This window comes from Podarcis erhardii, assembly GCF_964252035.2.
Source record: "Podarcis erhardii genome assembly, chromosome: Z".
In the NCBI taxonomy this organism is placed as follows: domain Eukaryota; kingdom Metazoa; phylum Chordata; class Lepidosauria; order Squamata; family Lacertidae; genus Podarcis; species Podarcis erhardii.
This window is the reverse complement of record NC_138504.1, coordinates 4,410,884-4,432,150: the sequence shown is the minus strand read 5'-3', so window position 1 is coordinate 4,432,150 and position 21,267 is coordinate 4,410,884. Positions and strand designations below refer to the sequence as shown.

At 47.1% G+C, this 21,267-nt stretch overlaps 2 protein-coding genes and 1 pseudogene across 4 annotated transcripts in view; 1 reads left to right on the top strand and 2 right to left on the bottom strand.

The window, feature by feature from the left end:
* Positions 1-3,194, bottom strand: part of TAF1 (TATA-box binding protein associated factor 1) — a 56,351-nt gene extending 53,157 nt beyond the window's left edge. For both annotated transcript variants that reach the window (XM_081848276.1, XM_081848277.1), the window contains exons 1-2: positions 3,009-3,194; positions 1,425-1,542 (exon numbers count right to left, since the gene is read on the bottom strand). In XM_081848276.1, the coding sequence (XP_081704402.1) occupies positions 1,425-1,542; positions 3,009-3,143 (253 nt within the window). In that variant the 5' untranslated portion in view covers positions 3,144-3,194. The remainder of the gene's footprint in view (positions 1-1,424; positions 1,543-3,008) is intronic.
* Positions 1-21,267, top strand: part of ARHGEF6 (Rac/Cdc42 guanine nucleotide exchange factor 6) — a 370,252-nt gene that overhangs the window by 230,601 nt on the left and 118,384 nt on the right. The gene's annotated exons all lie outside the window — the stretch shown is intronic.
* LOC309334281 (rho-related GTP-binding protein RhoG pseudogene) lies at positions 4,974-17,852 on the bottom strand (annotated as a pseudogene). The gene is made up of 2 exons (XR_014161607.1): positions 17,736-17,852; positions 4,974-8,160 (listed from the first exon to the last, which is right to left on the bottom strand). The product of XR_014161607.1 is annotated as a rho-related GTP-binding protein RhoG pseudogene (transcript).

Below are 21,267 nucleotides of genomic sequence, written 5' to 3'. Positions count from 1 at the left end.
AACCTTGGCTGGTTGCCAGGTCACAGTGACCTTCAAACACCAATCACAAGATCTGCAGGTGCAAGATAAGGGAAGCCATGCACCAAATTCTTCTGAACAGCAATTAAAGGAACCACAACACATAGGAACCATCACATATAAACCCCTTCACTCCCAGTGCAGAATATCAGCTCCCCTGATGGAATCCAGTTTAGCACTAACTTTTGTTCCACTGGCATAAGGATTTATGCTTAGACATCTGATTTCTGCCTATTACATGTGGCTACTTACTACCAGACAAGCGTTTACAAGATTATAGTCTGTAATCTTCAGCTCTCAGTGTTTTCCTTTTGCTTTCCTGGATCTAGCACTACATCCAGGACTGTAAACAAAGAAGATCTGAGAGGGAGTCCTGGCAAAACTTAAGCTCTGCCTAGGCATCTAACAAAACACTAAAATTAACAGAAGAGTAGCATCTTTATCTGTCCCTTGCATCATCAATCTATGAGAAGATCAAACCCAGAGGAAAGCATGACCTTAACAAAACTGATCGACAAAGAAAAAGGTTTTAAGCTCTTCTAAAAGAAATCTGGGAGGGAACCAAATACATCTCTGGGGAAGGGGAGAGTTGGAGCCACAAACAAAAAGAAAGTCCTATCACATGTGGCTACTTCCTCTCAGGTAAGAGTTTACAAGATTGCAACCTGAGGTATATAACTTCATCCATTTCTTCCTGAAGCATCTGTGCTAATTGTATATAACGTTGTGCTATTGTACTGGGGGCTGGCAGGTGGCGCTGTGGGTTAAACCACAGAGCCTAGGACTTGCCGATTAGAAGGTCGGCGGTTCAAATCCCCACGACAGGGTGAGCTCCCATTGCTTGGTTCTGCTCCTGCCAACCTAGCAGTTTGAAAGCACATCAAAAGTGCAAGTACCGCTCCGGCAGGAAGGTAAACAGCATTTCCGTGCGCTGCTCTGGTTCGCCAGAAGCAACTTAGTCATGCTGGCCACATGACCCAGAAGCTGTACGCCGGCTCCCTCAGCCAATAAAGCAAGATGAGCACCGCAACCCCAGAGTTGGTCACGACTGGACCTAAGGTCAGGGGTCCCTTTACCTTTACCTAGCAGAAGCTGCCACTTTGCTACTAAGTCTAGCCATTGCTTGCAGATGCTGAGCAAGCATCACTAAAGCATCAACCAGCTGGACCTCTTTTTAATACACAAACAGGAGTCATCCCAGATCCTGAGACCAAAGCCCTTCTTCTACCCTAGACTTCCCCAACCTGGTGCCCTCCACATTCTGTTGCACCAAAAGTACCATCTTCCTTGACCATTGGCTGTGCTGGCTAGAGCTGATGTGAGCTGGATTCCAACAACATGTGGGAGACACCAGGTTGGAGAAGGCTGTTCTACCCCAGACTCCCAAGGCAAAAAGGTTATCTCACCTTCCTCACCCATCTGGGCTTCATCTACCACAGAAGCATCATATTCACTGGCTGTGGCTTCGGTTATGTAGCTCCCCAGATCCATTGCCCCTAGATCAGCCAAACGTTTTTTTGTTTCCTGGGAGAAAGAAAAAGAACAGAAGTTGGTCAGAAGTGGAAGGAAAGACAGTATTATGGAGTAGAGTTGGGAAGGCATAACTGCAAAGTTATTAGGAGGACAAAGCAGTAAGTTGCACTGCAGATAACATCTAGCCACACTGCACTATTAACAGAAATGCATACCTGGGAGCTATACAAGATGTGACAGTAGTTTTGATGGCTGAGCACATTTTGTATGCAGGAGGCCCCAGATCCAGTCTTCAGTATCTCCAGTTAAAAAGATGCAATGCTGAAAAAAATCTCTGGAGAACCACTGCTAGTTAAAGCAGATAGTACTGGATTAGAAGAACCAGAGGTCTCATTTGATATAAGACTGTTTCATATGGAAGGTGGGGGGGGAGCACTATGGGCTCAGTGACAAGACCTCAGTGACATTCAGTCTTTTGCATCTCAGGCTGAAGGACAAGTGGGGAAAAAATCCTTCTCTGCCTGGAATATCTTGCAGAGGTACTACCAGTTACAGCAGATGCACAGCTGCAAGAAGAATGTGTGTGTGTGTGTGTGTGTGTGTGTGTGTGTGTGTGTTTCAATAGCAGGGAAAGGGGCTTCTAATTAACGCTTTGTCCAATGCTGTAGCTTTAATTAGCTTCAATCAGCTATGCTTGTTAGAAAAGGCTCCCACACACTCATGCAGGAACTTTCCCAGCCCCTTCTTGAAATGTCAAGGTCGAACCAGGAGGCTTCAGTACACAAAGCACATTGTCCACAACCAAACCATTGGTTCACCTAGTCCACCATTTGCTATTAATGTGATTGGCTCGCCAGGCTTTCAGGCAGCAACTCTCCAATCCTTACATTGAGATGTCAGGGATTGATGGAAGAGGGGGAGAGGGTTTTTTGATGGGGGAGTGGGGAGGGGCTTCTGCACACAGAGCACATGCTCCAAAACCAGACCAGTGGTCCCCCGAGCCCAGAATTCTCCATGCTTGCTGGAAGTGGCTCTGCACTCCCTCAGACAGGAACATTCCCAGCCCCACCTTTAAATGTCAGGGGTTGAACTGGGGATGGGGGGCAGCTTCTGCACACAGAGCACATGCTCCAAAACCAAACCAGTGGTGTGTCCCCCCTGCCCCCAGGGGGCAGGGGCGGGGGGGGGGAGAATAAAAGAGAAGAGGAAAGCAAGTCTTCAGCCACCAGCAATTTCTATGTATCATCCAGAAAGTAAAGCCGGAGAAAATGTGGTAAATTTAGAACAGAAATTTTCCCCCGAAAAAGAAGAATTCCCACCCCCCCTAGAAAAAGAGGGCACATGACAACCCTAGATATTTGCTACGCTTTTCTGCAGGAGCTCTCCCAGTCCTCCCTGGCGACTGAGGAAGAGCTCTTCCCCATGCGGAGCAAGCCCCCTAGCTATGGAGCTCCGGTCCCGGGGCGGCTGCTCGGAGAGTAGCGAGCCCCAGCCCCCTGCCCCCGAGAGGAGCCCACCTCGTCGAAGAGCTCTTCTCCCTCGAGCTGGCCGTGGTCGTTAATGTTGCCGAAGTGGAATGCGGCCAGGGAGAAGGGCTTGGCAGCTGCTGCCGCCGCCGCCGCCGCCGCTTCCTCGCTGTCCGTGTCTGACATCTCCGCCAAGCGGTATCTGCAGGTGCCGCCTCCAACAGCGCCATTTATTTCAACTCGTTTGTTTATAACGGAAGCGGAAGTTGCGCCCTGTCTCGCCGCATTCATAGAGAGCAGCCATGAGGGTAGAGCGGCGCTAGAGTAGCGAGTTTGCTGTGGGACGGGACGCGGGAGGCCTGTGAAGAACAAGGAGGCGTGGCTTCCCACTACGCCGGGCTGAGCGAAATGAATGAGCGATGGCATAGCTCAAGTCGGCAGAGCGAGCGCGGGTTGCGGGCTCCAGCCCCCACGCTGGGAGAATAGATTTATTCCGGGACCCTTGTAGTCTTTTAAAGGGGGGGGGGTAACGCTGCAATCCTAAACTTCCATACCTGGGAGTAAGCCCCATTTAATTCAATAGCACTTACCTCCGAGTAGGCATGCTTAGGCTTGCACTACTGAAACATGTTCCACGAGGTGGCAGCAACATAGCTGTCAACTTTTCCCTTTTCTTGCGAGGAACCCTATTCGGAATAAGGGACTTTCCCTTAAAAAAAGGAAAACGTTGACAGCTATGGGCAGGAAGAAGGGGGGTAGCAGCAGGCTTGGGACGAAATCAGAGCTTACCTAGCTTAACGCAATACCAGTGGTTTACCCGGAAATATGAAATTAGGGAGCTGAAACAGTGAGCAGAAGCACTGTACACTACTTTAACTTACAGGGCCACAGATGCCTGCTGGTATTTTTATATTCATTGTAAACCACTGTGCTAATTTGTTTTGAAGGGCAGGTAGTGTGTGAGGGGGTAATTTAAAAAATACAAAGGGCTACTGCAGGGTGCAAGACTGGATGGACATTTGGCCTGACCCAGCAGAGTTCTTGTGCTCTTAAGGGAAGACAGAATAGATTTGCATCCACATAAAGGTAAAGGTGAAGGGACCCCTGACCATTAGGTCCAGTCATGACCGACTCTGGGGTTGCGGCGCTCATCTCGCTTTACCGGCCGAGGGAGCCAGCATACAGCTTCTGGGTCATATGGCCAGCATGACTAAGCCGCTTCTGGCGAACCAGAGTGGAAACGCCGTTTACCTTCCCACCGGAGCAGTACCTACTTGTCTACTTGCACTTTAACGTGCTTTCGAACTGCTAGGTTGGCAGGAGCAGGGACTGAGCAATGGGATCTCACCCTGTCGTGGGGATTTGAACCGCCGAAGGTCGGCAAGTTCTAGGCTCTGTGGTTTAACCCACAGCACCACCCGCGTCCCTTTGCATCCACATATATTCACACAATTGCTTGTTTTGGGAAATGGGTAAGTTTTTATTGTGTTTTCTGCACAACTACCACCCAGCAGAAATCAGGCAAGGGTGAGGTGGCACTAGAGGTAACAGAAGTAGCATATGTCCAACTGTAGTTCTTGGACATTATAAATTTGGTCTGCCTACACCAAATTTGTGAACAATGGAGTAGGAGACACTTCTGAAATGGAACAAAGACATGATAAAGGTTACATTTAAACAGGCGAAGATGATGGTAGCTGCTGCACCATCCCTACTTCAACCTTTTAAGAGGCACTACTACTGTCATAACTCACATCCTCCTCTCCAGCTCAGAATGCAATTCTAGGCATGACTGGAGAGATATTTCCCTCAGAACTAAATGCAAGATCAAAGCTGTAAAAACAGAGGAACATTCTTAAAGGGAGCAAGGGCATTTCATAAAAGATCAAAGTTGCTCTAAACAAACTTGGTTCCAAGGAACTACAAATTCCTTATAACAAAAGCTCAGGGAGAAAGGGAACGCTTTTTGAAACACCCCTTACGAAAAGAGAAAGAGAATGAATAACCAGACAAAGGAAAATACCAAGAAAATGCTTTATTACAATTTAATTCTGCATAATTTAAAAATAACTCCGTTAGTTGCCATACAAATTTATTTTTTAACTATATAATCAGTTGCCAGTGTATGTTTCAGTACCACACAGTCTCAGATTCCCCTTGCACATTAAGGCACATGTGGCACACCCATCAACCACGTAAAACCTCAACCTAGAGAAATTCCTTCCAACGGGCAGATCAGACAGCTATTTCACCTTGGCCCCTGCAGCATCCAGAATTATTTCTGCAAGGCAGATGAAGAAAGCTTTGCAAGTTTTTAGGGCCTGCACATTCTACACAAACATTCAAGTAAAAAAAAAAAAAAACTATTGGCCTGCAGAGCCTAGTCCACAATATTTCTGGGCCTAAAGGCACCAGAGCCTAACACAGTTATGATTTTATTTGATGTTCAAAAAAGCATTTGGATCCAGAGATTAGACCAAACCATATTTAACTGTGTTCCCTAGTCACCAAGAATGTGTCCGTCTCCACTTTAAATCCTGAGAATGGTCAGATCACAGCCAAAGGACCCAGGCTATGTGGGGAGGAGAAGAAAATACCCAATTTCAATTGTAGTGATCTAGTCAGATTAGCCTCAACTCTTAGGACTTCTAGGTGCAGATTTTGTTCAACCATGGTGCGAACTACACTGGCTTTGCACCTGGTCTCAGTTATCTGTCTAGCTCCATTACGCCTGCATTTTATTGGCATCAATACCGAGGACAGCTCACAAGTACTGCGATTCTAAAGTCAGGCAAATTTTGCTCTCCATTTACACACACCAGATTTGTAATCAGAACAATCGTCATATAAAAACATAAATAATTCACTTCGAAATGGTGCTGAGCTTTAAAAAAAAAAAAAAAAAGGAACAGAATTCTGCTCAGTATTGTTTTGTTCCTTGACAGCAATGCAGCATACCTGTGGAGAAAACACTCATTTCTCAAGAACTGCAATTAACAAACTTGTTGATCAAATAAATAAGCTATCCTTGGCCAGAGAGACGCCATAGAGCATCAGGCTCCCAATAAACTAAAGATCTTGAATATGGCCACAAATCATCATAAGTAAAAAAAGTTCCTTAATGCCACTAAATTAAATCAGCTGTGGTGCTAGAAATGCATGTTTTCTTTTTAAAAAGCACTTGCACATGTTTTTTTCCCAAGAAAGGGAAGTTAATATTTCAGTGAAAGTTAAAACCCTGCCTATATGCACCTATATTGGGTACCTATGTCCTAAAGAGGTCAACAAACCAGTGCAACATTTTAATAGCATTTACACCTGAAAGTTTAGAAGGCAAGAAATTACTGATATTTTCACCTGCAGGAGAAAACATAGTACTAATGAAAAGGCACAGAAATACAGTACTGCTTTGTAGCATTGGCAATTATATTAAAAAGGCAGGCGGGGTGTAGTGAGCAAATGAGACCTTCTGATCTAGAGCAGGCAGATCTCTGCCATCTATACCACATTCATAAGATTAACGGTCAACCACAACATTTGGGGAAGGAGGCATATGCTGAGGAAATGGTGGGCACTGCCACGTTGCCCATGGACATAAAGGCCAGCCAGTCCAGAGTTTATATAAGGGTACCTGTAGCATAGCTGAGTTCAGTAAGCCTCCAACAGTATAAAACATACCTAAAATCAAGTGAGTGGGCACACTCTTCATTGTGGGGTTTAGTTGGCCTGGCAGCGATGCCATCAGGGCATCTTCCAACAGCAGGCACAGCAAGAGTATAATCTTGGAGTGATGGACTCTTATGGCAGGCTGAGAAAGGAAATCTCATCCCGTGGAGGGCAAGCCCAGCTTTAAAAGGATATGTGGCAAAGTCAGCTTTTGAAAGGATGCCTTGGCTTAATCACACAGCTGAGGGACACACTCCAGAAACAGTAAGGAGCTGCATTATAAAGCCCAGTTTTCCAACCCTGAAAGCAAAAAGGGACCAGCTCCCAATTCCAGAACAAGTTTGTGGAACCTGCATCCAATTCCACGAAGAGGAGCAGAGTAGTTTTGATCTTATTGAAAGCCCTCTCGGTTTCTAAATCTCTGTTACCACATGTGGTGCTTGCATCCCACAGTGGAGACATTCTAAAATTCATAACATGTTCTCAAACACTCTTGGCAAATTGACACAGTTATTGGAAAGGCACAGCCCTATCTATACAAAAGACAGCTAACTGATGAAGAAATTGTTAGGAAAAGCAACAGTGGCACATGAATCAAAACAGATTACTGTCTCCTTCAGAAAGGACTGTATCTTAGGTTTGTATAGCAAAGAAAGCACTTGTCTTGGACAGTCTCTCTTGGCTGCAGCTCTCCTCCACTGAAGAGATGGAGAATTAGGTAAGCATAGACACTGAGAATATGGCAGATAGGGTGATCTTAAAACTTGGAATTGATGTCTTTTGTTCCAGTCTGCTGGAACTGGCACCTGAACTGCAGGAGTACTTGCGGAAAGAAATATATCTCTTTAGAGCCATTAGTGCAAGATGCAATTAGATTAAGGAGGCAACCTTCAAAACAACCCAAAGCCCTCAATCCTTGCTCCACGTTCCTTGGCGACTACAACAGAAGGCACTTCTTGGAGTTTTTCTTTGTCACAGGGTATAAAACGGCACGCACAGCTTCAGCAAAGACTTCTCTTACCCCCTCCTGGTTCAGCGCTGAACATTCCAAATATTTGACGGCTCCAATCTGCTTGGCCAGCGACGTCCCCTGCTGGGGGGTGGTGGGGCCCAGGCTCTGCTCCTTCAGCTTCTTCACCGTCTCCGTGTTACTTCTCAAGTCCTTCTTAGTGCCAACAAGAAGAATCGGCACATTTGGGCAGTGGTGAGACACCTCAGGGTGCCATTTGTGCCTCACATTTGCATACGAGGAGGGGCTCCCAATGGAGAAGCAGATGACGAAGACATTGGTCTGAGGATAGGAGAGGGTGCGCAGGCGGTCATATTCCTCCTGGCCTGCCGTGTCCCAGAGATTCAGACTAACCATCCTGCCATCAACAGTCATCTGAGCGCTGTAGTTGTCGAACACCGTGGGAATGTATTCCTCAGGGAATGCATTGGTAGTGTAGCTGATGAGCAAGCAGGTCTTCCCCACAGCTCCATCGCCAACAACCACGCACTTTATCGTTTGCATTCTTCTGATCTGAAGGGAAGAGTCCTGCACAAAGAAAGGAAGAAGTCAGAGGAAGCCAAACTCAGTTGGGAGAAAAATACTGGACCAAGCCTCCAGTATTGCTAGGAGACTTATGCAATAACTCAGAAACCAAGTTATGGACATGCATTCCACACCCACCCTTCTCCAGAGACGACTCACTTCCCACTTGCCCAGGGGACAGCAAAGCCAAAGAGAGACAGACTCAGGCCTCTACCATCAGCCAATGGCCACAGGGAGGCTTCGCCCTCTGCTGTCCAGGAGAAAATCATGGCAAGATGGAAATAAAACCTGGTCCCACCCCATCAGCCAAGGGAAGCGTAACTGAAAGGAGCTGGTTTCCCACCTTCCTGCCTCAAAACGTAAGGTTTACGGGGATGGGCCACATCTCAGTGGTGGAGTATCAGGAAGAAAGTCCCAAGTCTGTAGCAACTCCAGGCAGGGCTGAGAGAGGCTCCCTGTCTGGAACCCTGGAGAGCCTCTGCTAGTCACCACAGACAGTACTGAGCTAGGTAGACCAAGCGTTTGATTTGGTGTCAGGAAGAATTCCCATGTTCTTTAGTCTCCAATTGCAAGTTGCCCTGAGATTGCAGAGCTGAAAAGAGGCACTTTCTAGCTACATGCCAGGAGACTGAAGCGCTGCTGGGCTGGATAAGCTGCCTTGGAAGATCATTCGCTAGAATGGGAAAATATAAATATTCTAAATTGTGAATGACGTGTAACAGTTCCTAAAGAAACCACAAACAGATTGAGAGGATTCTGTTTTGTCTATTGTACCTTTTGTTTTAGTACAGTGCCTTTAACAGTAAACTGCATTAGGAGAAAAGTGCACTAGGAGAAAGCAGAATACGAACGTATTAAATATGTAAGCATTTAAAAGAACCACAACCACAGTAAGGAGCTCATTTTTCAGAAGTTATGCAAGGAGAAAAGAGAAACCAGCCAGGAATGAGCCAGAAGCAATCAGAGAACAACCCACCACTACCACCACCACCCCCCCAAAAACCCAGGAAGCTGTCTTACACAGCACAGGAGCTTTTTCTTGACCTAGTTTAACAAACACTTTTTAAAACCATGTTCCGGGGAGCTAGAACCTACTCCTAAGCAAACCATGCATCTGAACAAGACCAGGTCTGCCTGATGTATTTTGTAAAACTCCAGAGATTGTAAAACACAATGACTTGTTGTCTCAACATAAAAAAGGTAAAGGGACCCCTGACCATTAGGTCCAGTCGTGACCGACTCTGGGGTTGCGACGCTCATCTCGCTTTACCAGCCGAGGGAGCCAGCGTACAGCTTCCAGGTCATGTGGCCAGCATGACTAAGCTGCTTCTGGCGAACCAGAGCAGCGCACGGAAACGCCGTTTACCTTCCCACTGGAGCGGTACCTATTTATCTACTTGCACTTTGACGTGCTTTCAAACTGCTAGGTTGGCAGGAGCAGGGACCGAGCAACGGGAGCTCACCCCGTTGTGGGGATTCGAACCGCCGACCTTCCGATCAGCAAGTCCTAGGCTCTGTGGTTTAACCCACAGCACCACCCGCGTCCCTTCTTGTCTCAACATACATTCACCCTAAACTCACACACACACTTTTTGGTTTGTCAGTAACAGAGCAATCCTAACCCTTGATCTATGTCATGGCTCAGTAAACTAAGGCCTGCGGGCCAGATCAGGCCCAATTGCCTTCTGCATCTGGCCCGCGGACGGTCCTGGAATTGCCACTTGGATCAGCATGATCATTTGTGCTGTGCCTTTCTTCTTCTTCTTCTTCTTTTTTCAATTTCCCCCCCTGGGCACCTTTTTCACCTTCTCCCTCCCTCCTCCGGGCTTCTCCCTGCCCTGTGGAGGCAGGGAGCTGGGCTTTGATTGGTGGCAGCCAATCCAAAGCCTTGCCGCCCATGTGCTGAGGCACGGCCCAGACTCGCCACTCGCCTGCCAGCCTCTCCATCCATGGCTGCATTGTAGGCATCATGAGAAGAGTGTCACCGGGCTTTGGCTGGAGCTTGGAGTGCCTGCTGGCCCCGCACCAGGTACCTGGGAAAGCTGGCCTAGAAAGGAGAGGCACCACCACCAGCACCACCACCACCGGCTCCCAACCGCAGGCAGAGCGGTGGAGGAGGTAGGAAAGTGGGGGAGGGGAGGGGCTGGGGGAGAGAGGGGGAGAGAGAGAAGCCCCCTCCACCGTGTGTGTGCGTGCATGCATGCATATGTGTGCACGCGCACATGCGTGCGCAGTCCGGCCCGCCACAACGTTTTGAGGGGCGGTGAACCGGCCCCCTCCTAAAAAGTTTGCTGACCCCTGATCTGTGGTTGGAAGGGGATTAAGAGTGCAGTGATTTCCCTCTGCCAGCAGGGGGTCCTCCCTTGCGCCTGCCAACAGTGCAGATTATTGACAGGATACCACTTGTGGTATTTGGGCAGCCAGTGTAAAGCCTCGGAATGGGGCAGGATAAAGGAAGAGCTGGTCCAGACAAAGATTTGCTGGATTCTAAACTGCTCCATCAACTGGAGAGGGGTCCAATTCAGAGCTGGCTCAGCAAATATTAAGACAAATACTGCCCCCCTCCCCCACACAAAAAACACTTCTGCCCTGGTCAGTACATGGCTAGTTTTCAGATATCGCAGTGGAATAACCCCTACTGCTCCCCAGCCAAGAGTTAGCATTGGCCCCTGATTGTTATAAAAGTTTTCCTGGTTGCTGAACCAAAGTTTTTGAATAAACAGCAAAGGAACAAACCAGACACTCTGTAGTAAGCTTCTAGCAATCTTGAGCAGTCTTAACTTTGGTTCTCTACCAGCAGAAATTCTCTACATTGAAAATGACTGCAAGAGAAACATCTTCTGCTTTGTTAAATCTGAACTATCTGTCAGCTGCTCTGGTGCAATCTAGGGCCCAATTCAACAGTCCAAGACCCACAACAGCTTAGAACGCAACAGCTGTGATGGGTGCTCAGAACGTTTCCTCTCTCAGCCAGCACCAGAGGCACGGAGGCCTTCTGTGAATACACAAAGAACTGTTGAGAAGGAAGCCAAGAGCAGATTATTCTTAACAATGAATGGTCCAGCAGGAATTAAGGGGCTTGAGCTGCAAACACGTTAATACCAAATATATGTGAAGAGTTCAGAATGAAAGCAAAGTGCAAAGCTCAGCACAGGCCTCGTTACTCTGGAAAGTTTCAGAATGACTTTTAGCATGAAAAATTCAAATTCACCAGAGACAATTTGGGGATGGGGCGGGGAGTCCATTTTCTGACAGGACACTTCCCAGCACTTTCCCAATGGACTTGGTGGAGCCGCATATCACTCCCAAATATAAACCAAAAGCCTGCACGCTTTCAAGCTGAACTGCCAAGCTAGCCCATACAAGAAACAACTTGTCAGCCTCTTTCTTTGGAAGGTGCTACTTAGCTCCCAGGATGCAGTTTCCTGCTGAGCGAGAAACCCTCTTAGAAGATAACGCAGCCCATTCCAAGAGACTAACAGCTGAACATGTATTAGCAGGGCAGCTCTCCAGAGAGCAACTCAGTCAACCACTCTCTGCAACCTTTGGCTCAAGTCCCTTCACTTAAAGCAATTGCTCCAGTTCCTCAACAAATCACCAATCTCCTTTTTGGGGATTGGGGGGGGGGGGAGAGAACACTGGCACCTGGAGTTCCCTGTTCACACAGCAGCAATCATCCACACTGAAGCTCTATCCAATCTGAACTCCCAAAATGTCCTTCCGCCATCATCTTGCTTGAATAGTTCATACTAGCCGCAAACAAGCAGCTAGAGTCTGAGACCCAAAATTTTGTAACTGCCAGTGCAAAGACAGTTGCGCTAGTGTAAGGGCAAGAATCACAGTTGCGCAATATGAAATCCAGCACAACGGTTGCACTAGTGGAATTTTTTTTGTGGAACAGGAAGTAATGGGACTTCTGTTGTGCAACCAGCCACGAGAGCCAAACCAATATCCTGCATCTTCTCGTGTGACATTTAACTTGAATTCCTCCCCATATATTTTAAGTTTTATGGACTGCTGTTTCTGTGAAAGTTGCTAATATATCTGGAGTCTTCCCCAACCTGGAACCTTGCAGATGTTCAAAACTTCACCTCTCATCATTCCTGACCAGTGGCTATGCTAGCTGGGCTGGATGGGAGCTGGAGACCCACAATGCCTGGAGAGCACCAATTTGGGGAAGCCTGGATCCATGCAACTGCATATGGGAGGAATGTTTGCCATTGAGGGAATGCAGTCACTTTCAAGGGAAAACTAGGAAGCTGTGATTAAATGAAAGGGGAGCACTGGTGTGGTATAGAAGGCAGCCTACAAAATCTGGGAAACTGGACTCCTGCTCAGTCCTGTATCTTTCCAGATTCAATCCCACCACTCTAGCCAATAACTGATCTCAGGCTTGCAAAGATCTCTCCCACAGACACTAAAGAGCTATCTCGTCAAGCCTGGACAAGATGGAGCTAACCAGCTCAGCTTCATATACAGAAGTGTGTAAAATGTCACATGCTATCTCAACTATCATATACCACAGGCTCAGCAAGGACAGCCGCCAGTTACAAAAAAATGGCTAGAAATTTAACTGTGATAAGGGAACCTTGGTCTGCCCAACATCTAAACATCCACATGTAAATTTCTGCTAGTGTAATAACAAGCAGAGGTGGCCAGAATATTCCCCGCCCCCCAAAAATGGAATCGGTTTGCTAGTTATCTTCATTAAGAGTGAAATCCTATACCCACTTATTGTATTTATTTATTTATCTATCTATCTATCACCTTTAACATACATATCATGGTGGTGCAGAAAATACAAAATACAATGAAAACAACTGGGAAGGAAGCCCCAGTGAACTCAATGGAACTTATATGTAAGGAATTGTGTTGTTAAGAGTGTTGGTTTAGGGAATTTCTTGGCCACACTTTATCTAAGGCTAACAGTTTATAACCAGCATCTATTTTATTATTATGAATTATTTATTTCATTTACAAATCACATCCTACAAAGCATCTTTACCAACTCATTCACTTTCCCCAGCAAATGTCTTTCACTCATCACATCTCTATAATGCACAGACTTCTCCCCCCATACCCCACACGCCAAAAAACAGTATTCCATGATGCACTGCAAGAACAATATAGCAGTGACTTATATAGATATTCAATATAGCTTTGAAGATTACATTTGAAAACATAACTGTAACAATAGTGTCACAAGATCAGTTTTGTCTGCTTCCTGCTAGAAGGAAGAGAGTGCTGGGTTATGGAGCCAGGGTGTCCAGATAGGAGCAACGCCCTGGTAGCAAAACTACATTTGCAGCAGGACCCCAAGCTCCAACAGCCCTCACTTTCCCTAGCTGTTCCATCCTCACTAATGTCAGCAGCTCAAACTGCAGCAATGACTGTGAGTTCAGATCTGCCTGGTATCCCAAACACCCTCCCTGCAAGGCACATAATATGCTGTCAAAAGCTGCCACACCTCCAGGGAGAGATAAGGTGACAAACTGTAAACAGTCAATTCAGATACATTGTACAAAAAAACCACTTCCTCACCCACTCTGCTTCAGTCCTCCCCAGTGGTTGCTGTACATGGCAAGCAGCTTTGCAGATGCTGCTGCAAGGTGAGAGGAGCCCTGCCACAGATTGTGCATACAAAGGATTTGCTGCTCGCACATGTCCCCCTGTGTGCTAGCCTTATTCAAGCCATATTGAAAGGGAGTTGGGAAGGAGGGTGTATGCGCACACTGTGTCATTAAGATTACTACATAAATTGTAGCTAAATTCAGATGAAAGCAGAAAATTTATCCAATTAAATATAAAATCAATATTTTGACAACTCTGCATTCTGTTTCTGTAAGCTGATATACAAGTTTTAATGTGATGTCTGCTTACTGGATCAATAAAATAAAAGACAATTTGATGCTACCAGACTATATGGAAGTAGCCAGTGTAAGAGAGTGCTAGTTCTGAAATTTAAATGACAGAGCGTGGAGTTGGGGGTAGATCATAGAAGGGTTACCAAGTCCCAAGCACCCTTTGTGGGTGGGAGAAAAGCATCACGTGATCACCAGCTCAAATTGACACCCTTGAACGAAGTCTAGCTGGCAAGCCACCAGAAAGAAAGAAAGCAGCCTTATGCCCCAGGGAGGTACACAAGCTGGGTGGAGAAGCAGCAGCCATGCCTCACTGCTTGTGCTCTGGCCTCTCATCCACAGGCAAAACCATCTCTGGATCATGCAGCTGTGTAACAAGGAATGCAAGACCTGCCAAAGAGCAAGGGGAGGACCAATCCCACCTTAGAAAAAGAAGCCCTGAACGGATGCCAGTGTTCGAAACTCCCATTGTTCTAGGCGCATTTTGCGACAGGGAATTTAATTAGTGTGAGCATTTTCTGAGCTACGGACGCAGTACTGCACCTAAGATATCAGATTAAAACTGCATAATGGAAGAAAAGGAGGAGCGTTTTCTGCCTCCCCACTTCCAGCTACTCTTTGAAGACTGGAGAAGAGACCCTCTTAAGAATACTAGGGAGGTGGGCAGAAGGACTAGACCATATGAAAAATGAACATAATATTTTAGCTGCAGTTTATTCATTTTCAGCTTTGTATTCTTGTTATTAAAAAAGTGTGCCTAGACATTTCTTTGTTGTGCCCGTAACTTAGGTTTAAGGTGCCATTTAGCTCCTAGCTTTCATATCTCAGTTTCTAACACTGATGGATGCCTTGCTAAGCATCTCTGCAGCACCCAGAATGCATTGCAGGTGGCCAACTTTTCTCTAAACCTACTCTGGCATGTTTACTAACAGTATGATGCACAAATCACAGCAATTTAATTTCTCTGGGAAAAGTTTTACCTGTTAATTTCTACACCTCTGGCTGCTGTACAAGCACAGGAGCAGACCAAGTTGGTCAGCTAGCAACTCTAGTCAATGCATTTGATCAACAGTCCCCCCACCCACAGTGAATAAAGATGAAGACCACCATCACCAACAGTATCTTTTGGTCCCCTTTTTTAGAACATTTTTAAAGCCTATTAGAAATGCAACAAAAGTCCTCAGGTGGGTAACACCTTTATTAGGATCAATAAAAAGGTATCCATGTAGAGAACAAGTTCCCACATTCTCCAGAACTGTCAGAAAAATGTTTAAATGTTTGCAGAGGGGGAGAAGAGAGTAGAAGTGTATAATGTTGAAAGCACAAATCCTACAGCTTACAACAGCAGACGTGTTAATGTCTATTACAAATAGAAAACTCTGGGGCTTTAACAATATTGCTCTCTCTTCTCCCCAGCTCCTCCCTTGTTATGGCCGAGACCATATAACACCGGTCTTGAAAGACCTACATTGGCTCCCAGTACGTTTCCGAGCACAATTCAAAGTGTTGGTGCTGACCTTTAAAGCCCTAAATGGCCTCGGTCCAGTATATCTGAAGGAGCGTCTCCTCCCCCATCGTTCTGCCCGGACACTGAGGTCCAGCTCCGAGGGCCTTCTGGCGGTTCCCTCACTGCGAGAGGCCAAGTTGCAGGGAACCAGGCAGAGGGCCTTCTCGGTGGTGGCGCCCGCCCTGTGGAATGCCCTCCCATCGGATGTCAAGGCGATGGACAACTACCTGACATTCAGAAGACATCTGAAGGCAGCCCTGTTCAGGGAAGTTTTTAATATGTGACATTTTAGTGTATTTTTTATCTCTGTTGGAAGCCGCCCAGAGTGGCTGGGGAAACCCAGCCAGATGGGCGGGGTACAAATAATAAATTATTATTATTATTATTATTATTATTTTTCTCAACTTCTTCAAGCTGGACCTTATGCAAGACAAGGACAAACATAATATACCTGGAACTCAGGATTATACTTCATGCATCTGATGAAGCAGATTGTAGCTCAATGACATTTATGTCACAGTAAGATTTGTCAGTCTTCAAGCTGCTACAAGACTCTGTTATTTGGGCATGATATCCAAAGACTACATTCTGCAGTTTTGGGAGAAACCTTCATTGGTTAAAAGACCAATATAAACTGCAGCCTCTGGACGTTAGGGAAACAAGCACTGGCTTTATACAGTCAGACCATTAAGAACCTAGCCCAGCACTGTCCACTCTGACTTACAGCAGCTTCCAGAGTTTCAGGCAAGGATCATTCTCAAGACTCTGTGGAGAAGCAGGGATTGAACAAGGGACCTTCTGCATGCAAAGCAGATGCCCTACCACTGAGCTACATCTCTTTTACCTGCTAATTAATATGAGATTTCATAGCAGCCTCCAAGTTCATGATTTATTTCCAAAGTTAAGCCGCAGTGGTGAACCAGTTCAGCTGCTTGCCTCTGATCTAGTCAACATGAATCACAGCAAGTTCAGTTTTGTCTGCACTGACAGGCAGCAGCTCTCTAGGATTTAAGGCAGGGTCCTCTCCTAGCCCCACCTGGAGGTGTCAGGGATCAAAGGCAAACTCTTTCCCCCCTACTGATACTGCTAATGAACAGAGGAAACTGCCTTATACAGAGTCAGGCCAATTCTTACTCTGCCCACTCTGTTACAGGCCTAAGGCTGGCAGCAGCAAGAAGGTACTGGCTGGCGGCAGATCTACAGGATTCCAGGCCTGGTACATTCCCAGCCCTCCCTGGTGGAGTGGAGGATTGAAGCTGCATGCAAAGCAGATGCCAAAGCCCTTCTCCAAGCCCCAGACCTTGATTTTTTTCTGGGTTTTTCACAGAACTGTAGAGTTGGAAGAGACCAACTAACCCACGTAGTGATTGCAACCCCCTGCAGCAATCCTTTGCCCGACATGGGGCTCGAACCCACAGCTCTGAGATGAAGAGTCTTCCCCCCCCACACACACACTCAAATTATTTTTTATTAATTTCCCAAACGATTACAAACCAAACCAAATTAAATTAATGCAATACAGCTTCTTAAAATCACGTTTCTCGCTCCTGTCCCGAAGACACGATCGCCATCCTTTTCCTCGCGTTGCCGCATCATTTCTCATTTACAGTCCGGCGAGCTGAGATTAAAGGTCTTAAGGCTCTCCCAGCTGAGCTACCCCACCAGCCTCCCCATACAGACGGCAGCAAGCCCCTTTTGCCCTGAACGTGACCATTTACCCAATGTAGCTCAGCACGGCCCGCACAGACCGGCAGCAATCAATCAGATTCCCCCCCTCCCCGTTTCCTCTTGGCGATTGCCAGCGGGGGCTGAAACAGCGGCCACAGATTACACCAAGCCGTCTCGCCCCCCCCCCCGCGGCACTCTGACCACTGGGCCCTTCTCCTCCAGCATTGCCTTGCACTGACTGGCAGCAGCCCTGCCTCCAGAGAGGCGGTTCCCAGTCTTCCTCTGCTTGCAAGGAAGGTGCTCAGACACTGGACTGGGGGGGGGGGGGAGCCCTTCCTCATCGTGCCCACCCCCCGGAGGCTTCTCTGAGCCCGCAAGAGATTCCCCCCACCCACAGGGGGTTCCTTTTTAAAATAGCCCCCCTCCCCCATCCTGTCAGGCCTGAGGGCGGCGGCCACACAGCGGGAAGCAAGCGCTCCCCGCCCCACCCTCCCAACCCCCTGCTTCGCGAGGGGAAGCCAGCCTGGGGCTCCGGGTCTTACCTTGGGGTCCCCCCTGCTCTCTCTCGCTCGCTCTCTCCCGTCAGCTGCAACCGCCGCCGGCCGAAGAGAAGCTGTATCCGGCTGAGGGAAACCGCCCCCACACCTCCGCCGCAGCCCGGCCTCGATTCTGCGCACGCGCGCGCTGCCCGCCGGGCACACAGACACACACACACACACACACACAGCTCGAACCTACGGTGGCCGGGAGCCAGCCGAGCTTCCTGCGGCGTCTCCTCAAGGCGGACTTCCGTCCTCTCTCTTTCTCCCCCCCCCACCCCTCGGTCTATGGTTTTTCTTGCGTAGGGGAGGCTTCCGTGGCCAGCGACTGGGGTTGATGGGAAATGTAGTTTCCGCGGCTTCCCAGACTGAAAGAGGGCATTAGCTAGCCTACCTCGCAAGGAGGTTGTGGAGATTTGGAAAAACAAAAAACGGTTGCAGGCATTAAGTCTGGTTTGGAAACGTAGAGAGTTGTGCCTGCCCACTGAGGGGGGGAAAGAAACCTCTTCCCCAAGAGAGGAGGTCGCCTGGCATCACTCAGCAGCTCTTTCTGATATTTTGAATTCTTGTGATTTTGCTGAATTGCTGATGAATTTATCATCGAGTTATTTATATGTTACTGTATTCAATGTTATAGTGTTTACAATGTGTGTGTGTGTGTGCAGTGCTGTTGTGATTATTGTGAGCTGCCCTTAACACTGTCATGTGGGGATCCCTTGCAGATGACGGCCACAGTGCCTGGAGACAGTCAAGTCATGTATCCAGAAGAGTGACTAGGGGAGGAACGGCTGCTGGGAGGAGCACAGAGAGAAGAAACGCCCTGGTGCATCTGCAGCAACACAACCAGGCCCCTTCATCTGCCCCACCTGCAACAACACATGTCTCTACCGTATCGCTCTCTGCAGCCATAGCAGGTGCTGTAACTCTCCAGTGCTTTGACTTTACCCTCAAAGGCACAATCTTCCATTGTCTTACAAGATAGATGGATGCCAACAATAACAGCTTTGAGCTCAACATTTGTTGTTGGAAAAGCAGAATACAAATATTAAATATAATCAAAATCAAATCATTAATTTGATCGATTCATCAGCTAAAAACACATATGATGAATCAGTAAAGAAGGAATTTCTCCACTCAGATGACAGCCCTAGGAATAAGACAAGCCTCTGTGACCTTAGGCCAGCTTTGACTGCGGTGATGGCTGAGGTTTTTGAGACCATACATGAAATCAGCAGCACGAGCATCATGCATCCCTGCTCCATTACTCATTTACTCAGAAGGAATGACCCCTGAGTTCAGAGAGGGTGACCACACAATCCAAATAATATATACAGTGGTACCTCGGGTTACATACACTTCAGGTTACATACACTTCAGGTTACAGACTCCGCTAACCCCGAAATACAGTGGTACCTTGGGTTACATATGCTTCAGGTTACATACGCTTCAGGTTACAGACTGCACTAACCTAGAAATAGTACCTCGGGTTAAGAACTTTGCTTCAGGATGAGAATAGAAATCGTGCAGTGCGGCTGCAGTGGGAGGCCCCATTAGCTAAAGTGGTGCTTCAGGTTAAGAGCAGTTTCAGGTTAAGAACAGGCCTCCAGAACGAATTAAGTACTTAACCTGAGGTACCACTGTACTCAGAAGTAAGTCCTATTGAATTCAGTGGTGTGTTGGGACGCGGGTGGCGCTGTGGGTTAAACCACAGAGCCTAGGACTTGCCGATCAGAAGGTCTGCGGTTCAAATCCCCGCAACGGGGTGAGCTCCCGTTGCTCGGTCCTGCTCCTGCCAACCTAGCAGTTTGAAAGCACGTCAAAGTGCAAGTAGATAAAAAGGTACTGCTCCGGCGGGAAGGTAAACAGCGTTTCCGTGCGCTGCTCTGGTTCGCCAGAAGCATCTTAGTCATGCTGGCCACATGACCTGGAAGCAGTACACTGGCTCTCTCAGCCAATAAAGCGAGATGAGCGCCGCAACCCCAGAGTCGGTCACGACTGGACCTAATGGTTAGGGGTCCCTTTACCTTTACTAAATAGGGGTTAGGTTTACACTCTTACTCTCTAGGGGCATATGCCTGAACACCCTTGTCCATTCACAACATCTGGGGTTCAATCACCTCATCTTCCAATGTCATGTATGCTATCATCTGCCAGCTATGTTCTGTGGAAAAAAATAAATGGTCACAAATTTTGGCATCAGGTATGACAATATTTAAAAGCCCTTTGGGGGGAACATTTCAATCTTCCAGTTCTTTCTGTTAAGTGATTCTAGAGAGCTCATCCTAGAGCAATTTCAACAGGAGGCTGCAACATGAAACGGCTGAGTTACAAGCTATCAAGAGGTTCCACACTATCACATCTGATTGAATCGAGATAAAGGATGTTTAATTCATATTTGTTCATTTCCTTGTCAATGTCAGAATGCCTGTGTTATCAACAACTTGCTTATGTTACATAATTATCACCGCCTGTGTTTCTCTGCATTTCATGCAGTTAAGGCAGACATTCATTTATCCAGTAGGCAACTCAAGCACCAAAGCATGACGTCGCTGGTATGGCAGAACAGAGGCAACGTGTGTATTCCTGCATGGACCTGGGAACGTAAAGCATTTCCATTCACACTTCCTATACTTCTACATGCTGGCGCTCAGCAGCTGTGGCCATCCAGTGATTCACTCATACCAGGCCACAGGAGAACAAGGTGGTAGAAAGCACATATTTTTTGCATTCAAAATGTTCCTGGTTCAATCCCTAGCACCTTTTCATCCAGAGCTGGTACCTCTCTGAGGTAGTTTCCAGGTTATCTGCTTTTTGAGTATTCATCCTGCTTTCTTTGCAGGGAGATTAGATGACATCAGATATTTCTTAAGCATTCATTCTGCTTTGTTTGTCGGGAGATCACAAGATGTTGTGTCAAGCAGTTGCTGCCCCATATCAGCCCAGATACATGCTATTGGGCTAGTTATGCGTGCTTTCTGAGTGACACATCGTTTCCCATCAGGAAAAATGAAAAGCTAGCTAAAGTTGAGATGGTGACAGGGAAAAGAACACAAATTTGTGGCCAGCCTGCTGAAAACAACAGCTCTTGCAAAAGCTAACGTGGATGTGCTCTCTTATTACATACCACTTTCAAGGTAATACTTTCAAGGTAATACTTTCAAGGTAATACTTTCAAGGCAATACTTTCAAGGCAATACCTTGAAAGGTGTTACCTTACTTGTCATATCGCCCATGGCCACGCAGGCAGGCAGGCTTTGTTCCTCGGCAACCTGCTTCCAGGAACTCCAGAATTCTCACAGGTCACCATGTGCCTGAAGGACACTGTATTGAACAAAGGTGAAATTTTCCAGAAGCTCTGCAAACGCCATCTTGGTATTCAGGATAACCCTACAATTAATTGGTAGTCATTGCAAGAATGAGCTCATATATGTTTATGTTCCCTTGCTTTGATGTATGCTAACGAGCTTGCTTTGATGTATACTAATGAATTTGCTTTGATGCTGCGCTTATCTGTGGACCTTGGGATGCTGGGCTC